The sequence below is a fragment of the Mastacembelus armatus genome, chromosome 1 (assembly GCF_900324485.2).
Source record: "Mastacembelus armatus chromosome 1, fMasArm1.2, whole genome shotgun sequence".
Lineage (NCBI taxonomy): Eukaryota > Metazoa > Chordata > Actinopteri > Synbranchiformes > Mastacembelidae > Mastacembelus > Mastacembelus armatus.
The window spans coordinates 8,483,647-8,501,047 of NC_046633.1; the positions used below are offsets into that span (position 1 = coordinate 8,483,647).

The 17,401-nt window shown below is 42.1% G+C and overlaps 1 protein-coding gene across 1 annotated transcript in view; it reads right to left on the reverse strand.

The window, feature by feature from the left end:
- mxd4 (MAX dimerization protein 4) overlaps positions 1-16,170 on the reverse strand; it is a 22,583-nt gene extending 6,413 nt beyond the window's left edge. Inside the window, exons 1-4 of the mRNA XM_026303863.2 lie at positions 15,926-16,170; positions 15,302-15,401; positions 12,188-12,217; positions 468-582 (exon numbers count right to left, since the gene is read on the reverse strand). Of these exons, the coding sequence (XP_026159648.1) occupies positions 468-582; positions 12,188-12,217; positions 15,302-15,401; positions 15,926-15,989 (309 nt within the window). The 5' untranslated portion in view covers positions 15,990-16,170. The remainder of the gene's footprint in view (positions 1-467; positions 583-12,187; positions 12,218-15,301; positions 15,402-15,925) is intronic.
- Between the last annotated feature and the right edge of the window lie 1,231 nt (positions 16,171-17,401).

Consider the following 17,401-nt stretch of genomic DNA (forward strand, 5'->3'; position numbering starts at 1 on the left):
TGCTCTGATTGAAAAGATTAGAAAACAATATACCACTTAAAGAAGGCAAGGCGGAAAAGCAAACAGCTAACAGAAAAGGGAGAAGTAGAGTGTAATTTTAATTGTCATGAAGCTAAATAGACAAATTTGCCTTAAAATCCCTTGATCTATCCTTTTTTTTTTTTTTTTAATTGTGAAAACAGTAAAAACCATCATAAAATACCAGAGCCCAAAGTGACTTCTTCAAATTGTTTTGTCTGAAGATTTTCACTTTACATTAAGGTAAAACAGAGAAAAGCACACATCTGACACTGGTAGTTCAGCATGACAAATAACATAGGCTTAATCGAATATCAAAATTGACTAATAACTTATAGTTCTGAAAGGCTAATAAGATACTAATCAAATGCAGACAGAAATGTAGTGTACACAGCCTGTCTCAAATTATTTCACGAGGTTGTGTTTTGTTTTGGTTTTTTTTTCGGTACCTTGATGTGCATCTTGGCCCTTTTCAGCAGGCTCAGCGTGGTGTGTCTCGTGCTGTCTGGACCCAAAGGCACCAACTTCTTCAATTGCTCCAAGTACAGCCGTAGTTTGGCACGTCTGCAAACACACAAGCACAGGGTGAGTCAGCACTCAGCAGATAAGCAAGAAGGCACCTACACAAACAGACTGACAGCAGCATATGCACACATCACTGATGGGCACACTCAAAGCCTGTATCTTTTCATACCCTTTTCTTGTGCTTGAAAACAAACTAACCAGTGAGAATGGTGATTGGAAACGATACAGTTCAGGGCTGATGGTCTGCAGGGCTGGTTTTAATTGTGACTTTTGGGCTTGATCATGAGACACCACCTAGTAGTGCATTACTTTTGTCCCCTCTCAGCTGTAAATTTAGCAAATCTTGTATTTTGTGATGCGCAAAATACAAACCTAACTTTTGTGTGACCCTGAAACTGAGGCATTGAACCTACAGTCACTGGATGCAAAAATCATTACTGACCAAAATAATGGCTATGAGAAGTTTCTCATCTGTTCTGGTGATTCTGTTGGCTAAACTCATGATACAAATTGTGACCTTGCATCCCTGCCAAAGCCCTACAGGCCATCAACCCTGGATCGACAAGTAAACACTCATTGGATGCGGCATTTGGATATTTAATTCAGCGCAGTAGACGACAAGGCGCAGTTAATCTCTGTGTGTACAGAGTGACTCTGTATGGATACTGTATATGATTTCAAATGACTGCTGTTATTCGTTTTTATCAGCAGATTACCTCCCCTCTCTGTCCTTGGTCCATTCAAATTTGTTCATAAAGGCCTTTCAATCCTCCATTAGTCAAGCTAGTCCATGAACCGTTTCTTTGTTCTGAGCTAGCCTTCCCCCTATTCTCCCGTTCCTTCGGCTAACTCCAGCTGAACAGTAAACAAACTCCAACAATACAAGGTCTCCACTGGCCATCGCTGCAACCACAATAAACCTAATCAGAGAAATGAAGCTTTCTGGGACTGACTGCGGAGCTGAGCACGCAGGAGACCATTGCTAGTGCAGAAGAACACTCTTTTTTTGCAGGAAGGGCGTTGCCTGTGTTTTTAAGTGAGACCCTCTCACTAGACCCGTCTGTTTCATTTAGTGCTCACCCAGAGATGGCCTGTGGGTAACAAGAGAGTCTCAGAGACTACACAAAATAATCCAGAGGTCTTGAGTCATAATTGCATATTTGACTTTTTGGGAGTTGACTGTAGCTATACAAATGCACCAGATTTTGCAAAAATGCACTAAATACCATCCCTACCTCTCTACAGGTGCATAAAGCCGTTCACAAAAAAAGGGCGTGTGAAAGTGCTCTCGTTCTTTTATTTCCTCATCTCCCAGGGGGCAATTCTGCTTCCCCCCATCCTCTGAGCCCCTCCACCCCTCTGCTCCACCCTGCCAACACCAACACACCCTCATCCCACTGGAAAACAAGTGTCTTCTGAGGACAGGGGTGGGGGCCCACCTCCAACCTGCCCCAGTTGAGCCACATGAAGCACTTGGAGTTTGGCCAGGGGAAGCGGGCAGGAAGGAGCTGGGGGTCTGCAGCAGAGGGGGTAGAGGGGTGTTTTTTTTTTTTTTTTGGAACCAAGCAGGGTCCGAGCTAGTGGATGACTTTTTCTTGGGTTGAAAAAAGGACTCTTTGAGTGCAGTGTGCTCAGCTGCACTAGGCAAAACTACATACACATCATCCAGATAGTAACTTGAGCCAATAGGAAACCATCTTGTACACCCCCACCCCCCCACACACACAAACACACACAGTTTTTCCCCCAAACACACACACACACACACACACACGCATATACACACTCTTGTAATGAAAAACAAAAACAAGGCGTTCCCCAAATGCTCTGCCTGACTTCTCACCTTCACCCCCCAAGAAAACATTTTTACAGCCTTATTCATCCCAGACCCCACCTGTATGCTCACCACATATTTCACCTGGCATGTGGCAGCCAACAGAAGTGTGCACAGATTCACTCTTACCAACAAAATCAACGTCTCCAATGTTCAAGCCTTAAGATATACTTCTTTTCATGACACCCCAAATCAAAAGCACATTAACTTCCACTCAGCAACCATGCTGATCTGGGATCATACCCATGGTTTCTGGAGCTGAGCCAGTTTTGCTTTTCAAACAACAGTAAGATAATTGTAAAAGCTATTATGGGATTTGGCAACAACTGTGTTCTGAAATGTATCCTGGGAACAGTGATGAGGTTATAAAAGGAAGGGAAGGATACCGCACACTAAGATATGCACAACAAAAATGTTGCTCTCGAGTTTAATATAACATGTTGATAAGTGAGATTTAGTGTAGTTTGTTACCATTGTCGAGAGCCAGGCTAACTATTTCCCCCATTTATGGTCTTTATGCTAAGATAAACTAACCAGCTATAAATGACAATGTATATGCATGTCTGATTACCCTTGGATGTGTTGCTTTGTGCAACCAGTGTTACCAGTTTCAACTGTAAAAACTCAGCAAGGATTTAAGTGTTAAGGAAGAAAAAAAACACTCAGTGTCAGCACAATTCTCTGCCTATATCCGGAATGTAACATCAGCTCCTCCTTTTTAATGTTCACAATCTACTGCTAACATTTTTGACATTTGAGGTTCAACAGGTTTGGGCCGAGCCACTCCGGTTATACATTCTATCTGTCCTCACTGTGACTCTGTCTAAGAAAAGAATCATGTTTCCGATGCATATCAATGAGACAGGACCTGGCAGGGTGTCCCTGACAGCTCCCTCCCAGCAGCACGTGTTCCCCTGCCGCGAGACACACTCGCTATTTTCCTTCAAGAGCACACAGCCGATTTGGAGTGGGGTTAGGACCCTCCCTCACTCACGTTTGTTATTCCTAAGCCAAGGCCTGGTCACGCAATGTTTATCAGATTGCTGTCAACAGTCATGCAAAGTGTGGCACCAGATGTACATGAATGCTGGGTCCATGGCAGAGAGCAAACAGTTTGCGCTGGCTGGTCCACATGATTGTGAATCATATTAAATTTTCCACTTTGTCTGGGTTCAAGTAGGATGGTCTTTAATGTCCCAGTGATGAATGCTGTTTCTGTGGTGTCAGATGAGGGTTAAGGAAGATTTCAGCAAAGTCATGATTTTGTAAAGCACTATATGCAACATTCACTGAAACTATAGCAATATTATACTGTAAATACAACATTTAAACAACAACTCTTCTTCTTTCCTTAAATTTTAATCTGAAAATCCGCTAAAACTGCAAAAAAAAAAAAATGCCCTGTCATTTCTCTGCATTGTAGGATTTGATAGCAAATCTGCAAACTGATTTATTAGTTCTGGAGTCATGTTTGCAGGGAAATGACCACCTGACCGTTTTCACGTGCAGACTACCACGGGATGATTTGTGTCAGATCTCTGGTCTTTCCTCCCCCTCCTCTTCCCTCTCCATCATGGGCCCAGTGCCAAAACAAAGCAAACGTTAAGGGGAAGAAAAGGAACTTATGCTCAAGAAGTTGCACACTGCTGAAAGTGGACAAACCAATTTAAACTGCTGACTTCTGCTCAAGGCTACTGGGTACAGAGCAGGCCTTTCTCACAGATCTGCTCACACTTTGGGCCTTGGAAGGAGAACCAGCATGAAATATCTTGTTTTTCTGCTCAAGTCAAAGGCAAGCAGTGTATCTACAGCTGCCTGTGTATGTCTGACAGATGCATACTCAACGATATTTAAATATACTGCCCTGGAATGGTGACCGTGACCAATTTCACAGAGTCCACATAAGGTTTCACACACACTATCCCGGTGACATTAGTGTGTCCTGCGTTGTGGGATTGCAGATCTATCGGCACACAAAGCCCTACAGGGCCTGAGAAGACAAGCCAGTGCAAACAACAGGCCTTCACCCCTCACTCACTGTGCCGTTTAATGAGGTTGCTGCATTCCTCACCCCATACGCAAAAGACCGAGTGGCTTGTCTGGCATAGAGCCAAGCCTGCTAAACTAAGGTCAAAGGTCATCAGAAACACCACTGCAATGTTTCCTCTCACTGCTGGAGCTGACTCCGTTTTCACTATGTGGGGTTGTGTAAAAAAAAAAAAAAAAAGAAAGAAAATGAAATGCCAGGGCCTCTGCTGTTGCCCACAAAACATCCCAAAATGCAACATAGCAACTTGGAAGGTTTGTCTCAAAATTAAAGAAGATGTAATCTGTGTTTTTAAGGGCTTAACGGGTAATTGCATCAAATTAAGACTTAATTAGGTCATCTTATTTTTATAGTTTTTGCTATCATTTCATTAGTAATAACAACACTGTACTCATTAGCTTTCTCGCTGAGATCTGGGAAACACAGCAACATGACTAAAATGAAGTCTGGACTGATGTATTTAACATGCATTTGCACACATGGGTTTCATCTGCATTCAGAGATATTTACCAACAATACAACCAAAAGTTTCTCCATGCGGCCCCCCGTTTACAGTGAGGCTCCGTTATGTGAAGTGAAAATGGGGCTGTGTTGCGTGAGTCTGGATCACCGTGGTGAGGTGGTGGAATTTGGGGTTGCCAGTGGAGTGGCTCCACATCTGGCTGGCAGGTTTCTGGAGCGCACGATGCAGATGGAGGGAAGTCTGAGGTGGGGAGGAACACTACCCAGGCGCCAGCCGATAAATGCAGCGCACCCATAGACACACACTAGGCCTTTCAGCGGCCCACTCCATCAGTCACGATGTCACCTTCCAGCCCTGCCCCGAACATGTTTACATTTAACAGAGATCAGATGCACGGTCTCTGAAACATAAGAGTAGAATAAGAAGGCGATGAAGCGTACTCTGAAAGTGGTAGGTTGCGGTGGTTGCCACGCTGCCTACACCAGCAAGACACGAGAGACACACTGAGGCACTGGGAGAAACAAGAGCTTTGTATCACTCTGAAATTAAATGTCAGTCGTCTGGGAAGAGCTCTATTTGTTTTCTATCAGCAAGGATGCCACACCCACCCACTGTGTGCAGTGACAACTGGCAGACAAGACAGACGGATACAAGTCCCCCATAAACACATTCCCTTGATGGCAGGAACAGGGAGCTCACTGTCACATGACTCTATTCTCACACGCAAGCAGCAAACAGAAACTTGAGCACACCACAACAACAGCACAGACAGAGGGACGGGCCTGATTACTTCACTACTCGTAGAATTACTAAAAAAAGAGTCCAGCATGCATCTTTGGTGATTGAACAACAGGAAACTGTAGATTTAGGCAATCTGTTGTTCACTAGTTGTAGTGGTATTTCCACAAAACGGACTGGAACTTCCACAAGAGGGGAGGAGTTAGGGAATGCCTCGTAATTAGACTCATTTGATTTTTTTTTTCATGTACTGAAACAGTCCCTTTCCCAAGCATAGATCATTACAAAATCCTTTCCTCATTGCAGCCAGCTCACAGTGGTGTTAACAGAAAAGCAGATGTCAAATATAATTTAAAGACGAGAGCGTGTGAGTGAGAGAGAGGTGGGGGTCGAAAATAAAGAAAGGCTTCCCTGTGCGTCTCTGAATCATTTCAACACAATGTCAAATGACAGACCTGGACATTAATTGCCTTCCGCTGCATGCACTGCAAATTACATCTGCAAATGTTGGACGGACTAGCGGAGACAAGTTCAGTGAGCTCAATAAACACATTCCCCTGACATGAGGAGCTGTGGTTTTATAATGGATCCTTGTCAATAATCAACACACAGGACTCTACTGGCATGAGAGAAGATTGAGGCTTCCATGTTGACTGCAAGTGTGGCTGTTTACTTCTGAAAAAAGGCCTTAAAACAGTGGGGTGGGGTCCAATTTGAGGGTCTGAAGTCCCATAAAGGGGTCACAAGTTATACCTCAGGGGTGAGCGGAGAAAAAGAGACATTCGTTGACATAAAATTATGCTCTTTTTTTAAAGACTTTTTGGGACACTAGAAGTAAAAGTAAAAGCAAAAAAACCAACAGAAAAAAAATGTGTGACCAGCTGTCACTCAAAAGGTAACAAGTCAAAGTAGTTAAGTGCAAACAGGAAACTAATTAAGTATTCAATTTAGCTGTTTTAGAACTTAAACACAAAAAGAGAAGAAAACCAATGAATGATAAATTGGGTGCAGCTGTGATCCACTATATCATAACCAAAAGATATTCCCTTGCGACTTCCTGCTTGCCTAAAACCAAACATGCATCACCAAACATGGGTACGGCTGAAAAGCATTCTAGTAATACTTGGCTTGCTGGTTTTGTGACCCCATCCACCCACAAGCTGTCCCCATAAACTACCTCTCCTACTTAACTGTACATTCCAGTGTACAGTATTTGAGCAAACTCTGCTGACTTGAATTTCAGGCTGCCTGCTCTACAGACAGGGCAGCCACATCCTACTCTGCCTCCTGTCCCTCCCTTCGCAAGGCTCAAGAATGTCCTTGCCTCTGCTCCTCAGGCTCGTAAGGCCTGGAACCAAACCCTGAATGGTTCAGTCCACACAATTTTCTCCCCTGCTCTCCTCTTTATCAAGTCTTTCTTTAATTGGTTTTCCTTGCCCTCGGAACCACCCCCACCCAGAGCTATGCTTGCACCTTGTTAAAGTATGTCCCACACTTGTTTTTATGAGCATCAGCTGCTTTGCAGCAGTGAACCAAGTTTACTGACACAGAAAAGCAGTGTAGCCTTCAGCAGCGACACCTGAGAGGGGGTAGGAAGGTTCTCACCTAAATGTAGGTCTATAGTGGCCATGTTCCTGTACTCAAATATCTTTGTGCTGAGTATACAACTGCAGAAAAAGACAGTGCACGCCATCCACAGGCCTTAGGCAAACACAATTACGCACAGTTAAGAGTATGTGCAGCGACCACTGTTGGGTTTTCCATTTACCTAAGAGAGTTGGACAGCTTCTCAGGCCTTATCCACTGGCTTCAGTAAATGTATAACATTTTAAACAAACTCATTGGGGAATATGTGAAAAGACATTGGCAGCTAAAGGATATGTGTTAGCAAGCTGAGATTTCGCCATACCATGAAAGCAATGATATCCCTGTAATATAACTGGTTGTATTTCTCCACAAAAGAGCTACTTTATTTAAACAAAATAATTGTTTAAATGACATGCATACAATGACAGACGACTTTATCCATACGACAAACACTCCCCGTTTTCATGTTGAAACCAGGGAGTGCACAGCATGTTTGTACAAATTACTACATGGGCTTCAATGATGAGACCACGCACAGAACATTACTATCGTCTGTTAGGTGCCCACGCAAGCTTAATGAATCCAGGTCACAACACACACGGAATGTAAGCGACACTGTGACATTTGAGGAAGTACAAAAGCCACGTGCAATCATGTGAGCATGTGAATGTCACATTAAATACAAAGCTTTCCACATTTTCTTTATGTAGCAACCTGTGAGAAGCAAAATAACAATTAGCTCTTTAGAATATTCATTCATTTTCAAAAGGGGTGGAGGATATATGGCCGTCAACTTCACAATGGCTGTACAGTTTACAATCAACATTAGAATGCAGGCCCATCAAAACCTGCCATCTTACGTATCAGCGTGTCACAAAAGAGGATTTATACCTCAGCCGAGAAGAAACCAACACCGGTGAGTTTTGACAGCAGGACCCGTAAAGAATGATAAAGGCTGTCATTGAGAACAGAGCTCTGCCTTTCCCCTCCTTACTGCCTCAGGTTTCTGCTGACTCAAACACTTTTAGGGGGTGAAAATACAAGCCAGAAAAACAAAGATAACAGAAAAACCAGATGTGCTCTCTGGAGAAAAGGAGACAAATAGGAGGTACATGGGTGAAGTAACTGAGCCGTGGACAGCGCTCTCTCTCCCTCCGACATAGCGCTATAACTCAAACAGTTTGGTGAGGTGCTGCCACTGCCCAGATTGGCCTATGGACAGGGACAGACGCACATACACACACATAAGCAGGTTTCACTCAAGGACAAAGAGCTCCTCAAAGCCAAATAAGTCATTCATCACAGCTGGGAGTAGAAGACACAGGGGGAGTAAATTTAATTAGAGGGAAGATTAGACCATGACAAACTGTGTGCCTCCATGAAGTCCATGTAAATTTAAAGTTAAGTTCAATAGGTGTCACACGGTTGCTGCAGTGGGATATACAGTGTTTTTGTAAGATAATACTATTTGTTGAAATCCAAACGCAAACTCTGAGTATCATGCTGAGTGATCTCAGAAATGAAACTAGGCACACCTGACAGCCACTCATGGTGTCAGGAGAGATAAAAATAGATCTGTAAATCCTTTTTCTCAATTGAGGGAAGCACCGCAAACATACCAGTTGCACAGCCTTACACAAGTGGACTCAGATTTCCTGTAAACAGGTGATATGTGGGAAACAGAATGTCTGCAGTTTCGTAATTTCTTGGCATTGCTAGAAAAGGAAACTTGTGGCACGGACGAATCATCATAGGCGTGATCAAGAGCGGTTGAAGTCAGAAATGGGAAGGAAGCAATGCCATCGGAGACCAACCACACAGTAGCATTTGGTTTCACAAAAAACATCAAGCTGATGCTCTGCAGCGCTGTCCTTTGCCAATGCAATGATGAGAGAAGAGAAAAAAAAAAGCAACAGAGTCTATTCAGAGATGTCAGGGCTGCACTCAGGCTTTAGCAGATAAGCAAGTTCTGTCAGGACAGACGGCACAGTGGGGCAGAGCTGACACCCGCCCAGACGTCTCACTCTGATAAGAGGACACAAATATATGCAGGGTGCTTCATAAACGGCTGGCAAGACAGCCATCAGTTTCATGAAAGACACCTTAAATGCATGAGACCAGGAAGTGGCAGCCAGTGAGTCTGATGTCCACGGGAAATGGAAACAAATCTTACAGAAATATATTTCCAAACCTTGGCAATGACATACAGGCTTTAAATGGACATTTGACTTACTGTGGGGCAGAGTCTCATAATACTTTTTTGTCACCAATCATAGAAAAGAGTTTCTAACAAAGAGAACGCTGTCTTCAAATGTTGGGTTAGATGTGTTTGTGATCACATCATTCCTTTTTTCAAATTACTGGGCCTTTATTTGCCTTTATTTGACAGCTGATGGGAAAAAGGGGAGACCCGTGACACATCAGCAGGCAGACTCAAACCACCGACGTCACACACTGTGATACACCGGCCGGAATCTCTCAGCTGTCTATGTGCTCCTAAGCATTGTGATTTGTGATTCATTGCTTGTGTTTAGACATCTGGCTCCTTTTTAATTAAAAAACACAATGTTGTGAAGTTTCTCTCAAAAAGAAGTTTGAAAAAAGTTCATTTTGGTATTTATACTGGCAATGAGGTTTTTAAGAAATTCCAGTCGTGTGTATACTACTACTTGCAAGATGAATTAACAATTTATAATAAATTCAGTGCCTTCTGGCATCTAAACCACCCATCATCAGTCACCTTGTGTATCTCGTGACAACACAGCAAAAGGATGCCTCTGTGAAGCCCAAGCATGAACCAAACACAACAACAAACAAAGAAAAGACAGTGACTCAGGGTTAAAACAGCAGCACCTCCCTGAAGAGCATGACGGACAAGGACCTTTATGAAGCGATAGGTTAATGGCTGTAGATTAAACAGGACTGACGTTCTGATGTTCCAAACTGGTCACACACTCTATAAACTGGTTGGGCAGGGCAGCTGAAGGCTTTCAGTTTTCTTATGAACAGACAGCAGAAAGATCAAACAAGGACACTGAAACTTTTTGATGAATTCCTTTCAGTAGTACACCAGGAGAGTTGGAACTCAGTCTGTGTTTGTTTTTTCAGTTATCAATTTAGACAATTAAGCAAAATATAAAAATGATCCAGTGACAGATCCAAATGTTTTAGTTTTGCTAAACAACAGCCCAGAATACATTCAATACATGGGCTAAAGAACTGGTAAGGCCTTCTAATGTCCTCATTGTACAAGGTCCAGTATTTGAGTTGCTGGAATTGGTGAATGTTTTGACGTTTTTTTCTTTAATAAATAAAGAGTCAGAACTGTTCAGGTTAAGTAACATAGTAATTATTGCAGCACTGCATATTGGTTACACAGCTATACTGCAAAAAGGGAATCATGGACTACACACACATTTTGCTAAAGCCTGAAGTTGAAGTTTCAACCTTTAACAGCCGTATGTTGGAGTGATAACAATGTAATTTGAGGCTGCAGGTCCAGACAGGGATTAAATGAGGATGTAGTGTGTTGAGAAGGATCACAATGATACCTCGTCACTGCCGGGCCTGTCATTACAAATAAGCAGGTTGAATTTTTTTGTTTAAAAAAATGATGGAATAATAACAATAATACTTCTTTTGTCACCAAACATGGCATTGTGTGACTTTAAGAGTGTTTCATCAGGATTATTTTTATTAACACCATTACATCATGTCCACAATGCAAAAAATAACTGAGAAAAGTCATGCTACAGTCATGACATTGCACTGGATGTTAAAAAAAAGTCGTTTTTACAAACCACTGACTGTGCTGGGGACAAGGGAAGTGAGTAAACTGATTATGGAATACTTTACTGGTACTTGCATTTGTAAGTCTGACTGGACGTCACTGCATCGGGAACAAACCACACCCTGACATCGGACATGAGGTAACTGTTGTGTCTCAACACCTGCAGTGGAATCAGTAAGGGCCTTCTCTGTGTCTCAGGTCAGAGAGGAATATGTCCTTACTTGTTTCTCTGTGCTCTACACATCTATTACTCACTCCCAGACATGTGACTGATAAACCCCAGTCCTTCAGTGTGGGTGACAGTGTGTTACGCACAAGCATGCAAACACACCCATCTCATCCTCTGTGCACATGCTGATATTCACATCAGCTGTTTCCTAAATCCTTTCTGGCAGCAGATTTTTTTAACAGTCTGACGGGGTGACCTTTACGCAAAAATGCACCAAAATTAACAAACTGCCTTGCCACATCTACCAAGCATTACTCTCTAAATCAGCCAGGCTGTATTGCATTAAAGATGAGTTTTGCTTCCTTACAAGAATCCCCTTTGAATCTGTGAAGTCATTTCCCTTGTTGATGAAGTCAAAACAGAGCAAAAACAGACTTCTGTGCCTTTAATGAGCAAGGATATCACACCACCACAATCACAGCGCTGTACCCCAAAGGGAGGAAAATAAAAAAAGTATGTTTGTGAGCAGCAGTGAGGTGCATGCTGGGAGTAGTAAAGCAGGATTGCTGTGTGTGTGTGTGTGCTCTCCGTGGGATTCTCAATTTGGAGAATTGACAGGAGAGGGCCAGATTCACCCCACCTCCACTCACAGCATCAGTCTGAACAGGATTATCACATTACTGACAGGATTCCCTTTCCCTACAAGGTAATGAGTTTCATCCATGAAATGGAGACAGATCTAATCAACATGAAGGTGTTCTTTGAAATCAGCTTATTATCCATTTTCAGACACAAGGAATTAATTGATTAAATCTCTGGCTGAAGATGACCTCTGATCTGAGCTGTGATTGTGGCGCTTTTGACTGAGAGGAAAATATCTGCCATTTACCTGCACCCAACATCCTTTAGTCAATAGCTTGATACGTTAGGAACTCCACAGTGATTGGTGAAGATATGCACGTAAACCAGAAACACAAGACATAGGGTAGGTCACAGAACTTCAGATGTCATCTTACCTGTGTTTCTCCAGCTCATTGTGCGACGATCTGAAACGGCAAACAGACAAAAACAAGGATGAGCGTCATGATAGCATGTAACACAGATAATACACAAGCTTCAAAACACGTGACAGGAGAGTCAGGAGGCATGTGATAAATAATCCCGAAGTGAGATGCTTGGTTAGTAACTGATTTGATCTGAAAGACAGTTAAAGCAATGGGAATGGAAGACAAAACCAAATAACAGCAGATCTGAGCAGCATTCAGAAAAAAATGTGTCAAAAGATCAAAGACGGGCCTCGATTCGTCTCCGCTTTTTCCTTTTTTTCTGCCTCCAGGTGGCTCTGAGGCTTTTTAATGTTGTAGTTTCCATCTATTAAAGCTTATTGTAAGAAATGCAGTATTGGAGTTATAAAACAGGCCTTATCTGCTGCATATCCATTGTGATTTAGTGAACTGAGTGTATGGACATGCAGAAGCTTCAATGTATAGTCTGGTAATAGTGCATAAGTGTGCAAAAGTGAAGTGTGTTTAAAATTTGTCTTCTGCCAGAGAGTGTGCAGCAAAGGGCAAAAAATGGCCCAGAGAGAGAGAGCAGTATCTGTGACACTGCACCCGCCCTCCCTGCCCACACAGCACACTTGCAAACAGCATGCACACACTGCTGTTGTTGCTGCACGCTGGCTGAACAGCAGCATGGACATGGGGTAAAAACACACTCAGGCATCTCGAGGCCTAGACTCTGCAGAATTCCTCAGCGTGTGGGCTATTCCAAGGAGAGACCCTATTATGATGTGCAGCCGGGAGCAGCGAGGGCACTGCAGTCCATCCGAAACAGGCCCTCTGTTCATGACATCGTTGTGGATACCACAGCAATACAAACAAAAACAGCAACAACAAAAGTCCAGACTGACAACAAGCCTTTTCAGATTTTCCACTGTTTGACAGCCCTTGTGCTCATGAACCAGTGGTTCCCACAGCTGTGCTAGAGGAGGCCCGAGGCATCTGCACAGTGACGCTGCTCGCTGCACGAAAAGGGTTACAGTTGACCATGCAACTGGGATAATGCGGCTTCTACACAAAATCATCCCAGAAGGAGCACAGGATGTTGCACAGCCGCTAATAACCTGACCCAAAAAGGCAGATAAAGAGCTTTATTCTATCATGGAGGAAGTTGTGATATTCAAACCTGCACATGCTCGCGAAGCATCCCAGTCAAAGCATAGGGCATGACCAGGAAATCATACAGCAGGTTTTAGAGGAAGAGAATGCACATGGACCTGTAATAGCAGCAGGTTGACACACACTTTTACATGTTACGTAAAAGCATGGTGTGGCATGCAAAGGAGATCTGAGGTCATGAACCCTGCCCCGATGTTCAAAGGGCTGTAAATTATCCTTTATATGACATATAAAACTGCCATCACTAAGTCTGTGTATATTTTACCATCAAGATCATCAAGATTGAAAAAGGCAACAGGGTTTTGTCTTGTCATCTGAGCTATTTATACTTCATATCTCCCAGAGACATGACGCAGGAAAACACGCGCTAATAAAATTATTGGTCTCACTCTTTTTTTCGGTGTTTTGATTTACTAACATTGTGGGAGTAAATAAGGAAAGTCCGCCAGGGTGTTTTCTTTCTGTGTACAGAAATAGACTCCCAACTGATCTTTTCACATGCCCTAAATATTGCTGCATTGCAAAACATGTCATCGGTTTAAATCTGTAACACAAGTTGGTCATTCTAAAAAGCAAGCATTGTGCTTTTTAACTTACAACCAGCTTCTGTTGAACTGAAAATACGGTCTCACTTCAAACACAGTTTTCCTTCACTGCCACCCAGCATCCTGTTGATGCTGAAGAACTGTAAGTGAGACAGGGAATTTGCCCACAGTTCAAAAACGAGTGAAAAGCAGGTCTGGTGCATGAATCCCACCAGGCTGGTGTTTGTCACAGTATGTAAGTGTCTTTTCTAGTCACCACACCCACCCACCACATCCCCATATACACGCCTCACCCACGCACACAGATACTAGAGGTATATAATAGTGTTACGCAGTCTGACTGTATCAAAGGAATGTGAAAGGGACGGCATTCCTACTTGATACAAAGAAATTTCATTTTCAAATTTCCAAAACTGTAAAGGAGTGTCATTACAATAGTGATACCACAGGTTAACCTTCTGTACCTGCAATGACGTAACTCTGAGAATACCAGCTGAGGAAATCAGACCTCCCTAAACCTAGCCTAGGAGGTAAAAGTCCCCTGAAAGACCAGTTGATTAATGGATCAATTACTTGTTAAGATGTGTGGCCTCTTCAGGTTTTAGAGTGATGGTTGGATTAAAAAAAAAAGTAAAAGCTATACCTCCAAATAGTCAAGAAAATAATTGACAGATTAATTCCTAATGAAAATATTGTGTATTTTAAAGATGAGAATTAAAAGTTAACCTGCTGACATTTAAATGACCAGCTGTCCAACTGGTCTAAAACAAGAATGAGGGCAAGACTGAAGTGAAAATGAAACATAAATGTATTTACTTATGTAAAGCTGCAAGCTGTGGGGGCCATAAATAAATGGGGTCAAATTGAACTTAAATCACATCTACAGCTTCGAGCTGTGTGTGTGTGTGTGTGTGTGTATGTGTACCAGAGAAAGTGCATGTTCGTGGTTTCAGACAGGGGACCCTTAGTTAAAGGACATTTACTTTCATTTAACACCAGACATACAAATCATACCGACCACATTAAAAAGGAATTTCAAAGCTTTGCACAAGTAAAAACTATGTGAGACAGGGTGTAGAAACGAAAGGTTACATGCGTGTTACGTTTTCTGTCAGCATGGGGAGGGTTTTTAGGTGTGTGTGTCTGTGTGTCTGTGTGTGTGTGTGTGAGACAGAGTGTGTGTGTGTGTGTGTGTGTGAGACAGGGTGTGTGTGTGTGTGTGTGTGTGAGTGAAACAGAGAGAGTGGGAGCAGCAGAGTTGACAGTGTACGCGTGGCAGTGTTTATTGGACAGACCAAAACAGAGAGCCCAGCCCAGGCAGCGAGAGAGACGACAGTGTGCGTGAAAATCGCTGTTTCTCCGAATGCATGGACACAAACAAATAAAAAACAAGGAGTATACTTACCTATTGTTCTGAGTTTTTCTGGAGATTGGCGAAGCTTTTGTTTTCTTTCTGTTAAAGTCGCTACTGTATGGTAAAACAGACGCATAACCGTGTTCCGCTTCTATTGACAAAGAAAAGAAAATTAAGTTAATTAGGGGAACTGTGAAACAACAAACAGCTACAAAGGCTTCGTGTCATTGCAGAAGGAATAAAACGTGATCGATCCTGACTGTAATCGCTTCCAGTACATCCATTGCACAGTATAGCCTTCAGCAAGGTTTGTGTTTTAGATCATTAATGCTACATGACCATTTCTGAGTATCGGTCATGATGATACTGGCTAATATTTTCAATGTCATTCTTGTTTACTCGTTTCCAGACAAAACCTGCATTTCATTTGTCCTGAATTAGAAGCAATCGAGTTCATAAATACATGCAATTATTAAACAATGTATTACAGCATAACGTTATAGGCTACTACATGTAGGACCACTGGTCCCATTGTCTATAAAGTGACATCATACCTGCACTATTGCAGGGCACGGTAAAACTTTAAATAAGACACACTGTTCTAATAAATTCTCCATTCACAAAATAATCACCAACGTAGAAATGTTGTCAACTTGTTAATTCAGCTTGAAATACCTCTGTCTCTTCTTTCCAAGTACTCTGCAGCCTCCAGCAGAATTAACAGCGAATTTAGTTCCATGTCGGTGTTGTCTTGTTATAAAAATAGAAACAATCTATTTACACAAATGTACAAGGCATAAAATAATGGAATGGAGATTTTAAAACTGTTTCAGAGCGATGTATGTACGCTGCTATGTTCACTTCTGAGTCTTAGTGACTCCAAACTACTGTATCAACAGCAGCTAACTAAAACTCAGGGAAGTGAGCGATCGCACCTCTGTCCAATAAGAAAAGCCAGTGTGCAGATTCTCCGGGTGCGTTTAGCCAATGGCCATACTGAAAATAGCGAGGCTCGGTGTGATTGGCTCGACGATGTAAAGTCATCACAGACAGACCCACATATATCTATGGACATACCCTAGCAACAGCCTGGGCGTCCCGCCCTCTCTGTCACTGATTGGTTTGACACATCAAGAAGTGCCTTCTGATTGGCTGGGATAAAATCTAGGCGTGTGTCATAGTTGAACTTGGGGTGTTGTTTTGGTCGCCAAAACTTCTCCAAAGTATGCGTTTTAATTTTAACCGTGAAGTAAACCACGTTTGCTAACTGTCATTCGGTCAAAAAGCCTTTTTTTTGTATATCTGTTATGTCCTATAAGAGTCATGCATGGCAGAATTATTCTTACAGTTTGTGTTGTGTGTTAATTTCCTGTACAAGTCATAATGAAAGTCTTGAATGAGTCTGCAGAGGTTGGATTGTGTTATGAGAAGATATACATGAGCCAGATTGTTGTTTGCACTGTAGGAAATGTAAGGTTGCAAAACATATTTCACTTGAAATATTTGTTAATATGTTATTTATATAGAAGTAGCAGCATTATGGTACAGTAAAAACTCTCTCTTAACAAAACAATAAGTGCATGTTTAGTGCAAGTTCTAAACTTTCTGTCGTTGAGCCTAAAACAAATAATTATGCACCCTTGCCCAACTGTGGTACTATTTTAAATGTACAATTACAGTATAATAGTACATTGCTATTTAGAAATAAACTTTAAGACATATGAAACCAACATTTGAAGTGTGCTTCAGTATGTTATTTCTGTCACACAGAGCTGAAAAACATAATTGATTTGAATCATCATCCTTGACAGAAATCATTTAAATTATTGAAGTCATTTTTAAGTTAAAAAAAAGATCCAGCTTTTCAATTGTAAATATACAGATGCTTCAGAAAATATTTGGGCCTTTTGCAATTTGTGTTAAAGATTTAGATTTGAATGGGTAAAATTTCCATTGTTCCCTTGATAACCCCTTAAGTAAAGCAGCCTGTTAGAAATTTCTGCACGTTTTTTTAAAAAAAATACTGAGACCCTTTGCTGTGGCAATCCATAATGTGGTCAGGTGCTTCCTGTTTGCTTCAGTCATCCTTGAGATGTGTCTAGAGCTTGACTGGAGTATGAGAAATTAGCATATTTAAAAAATGAAAATACC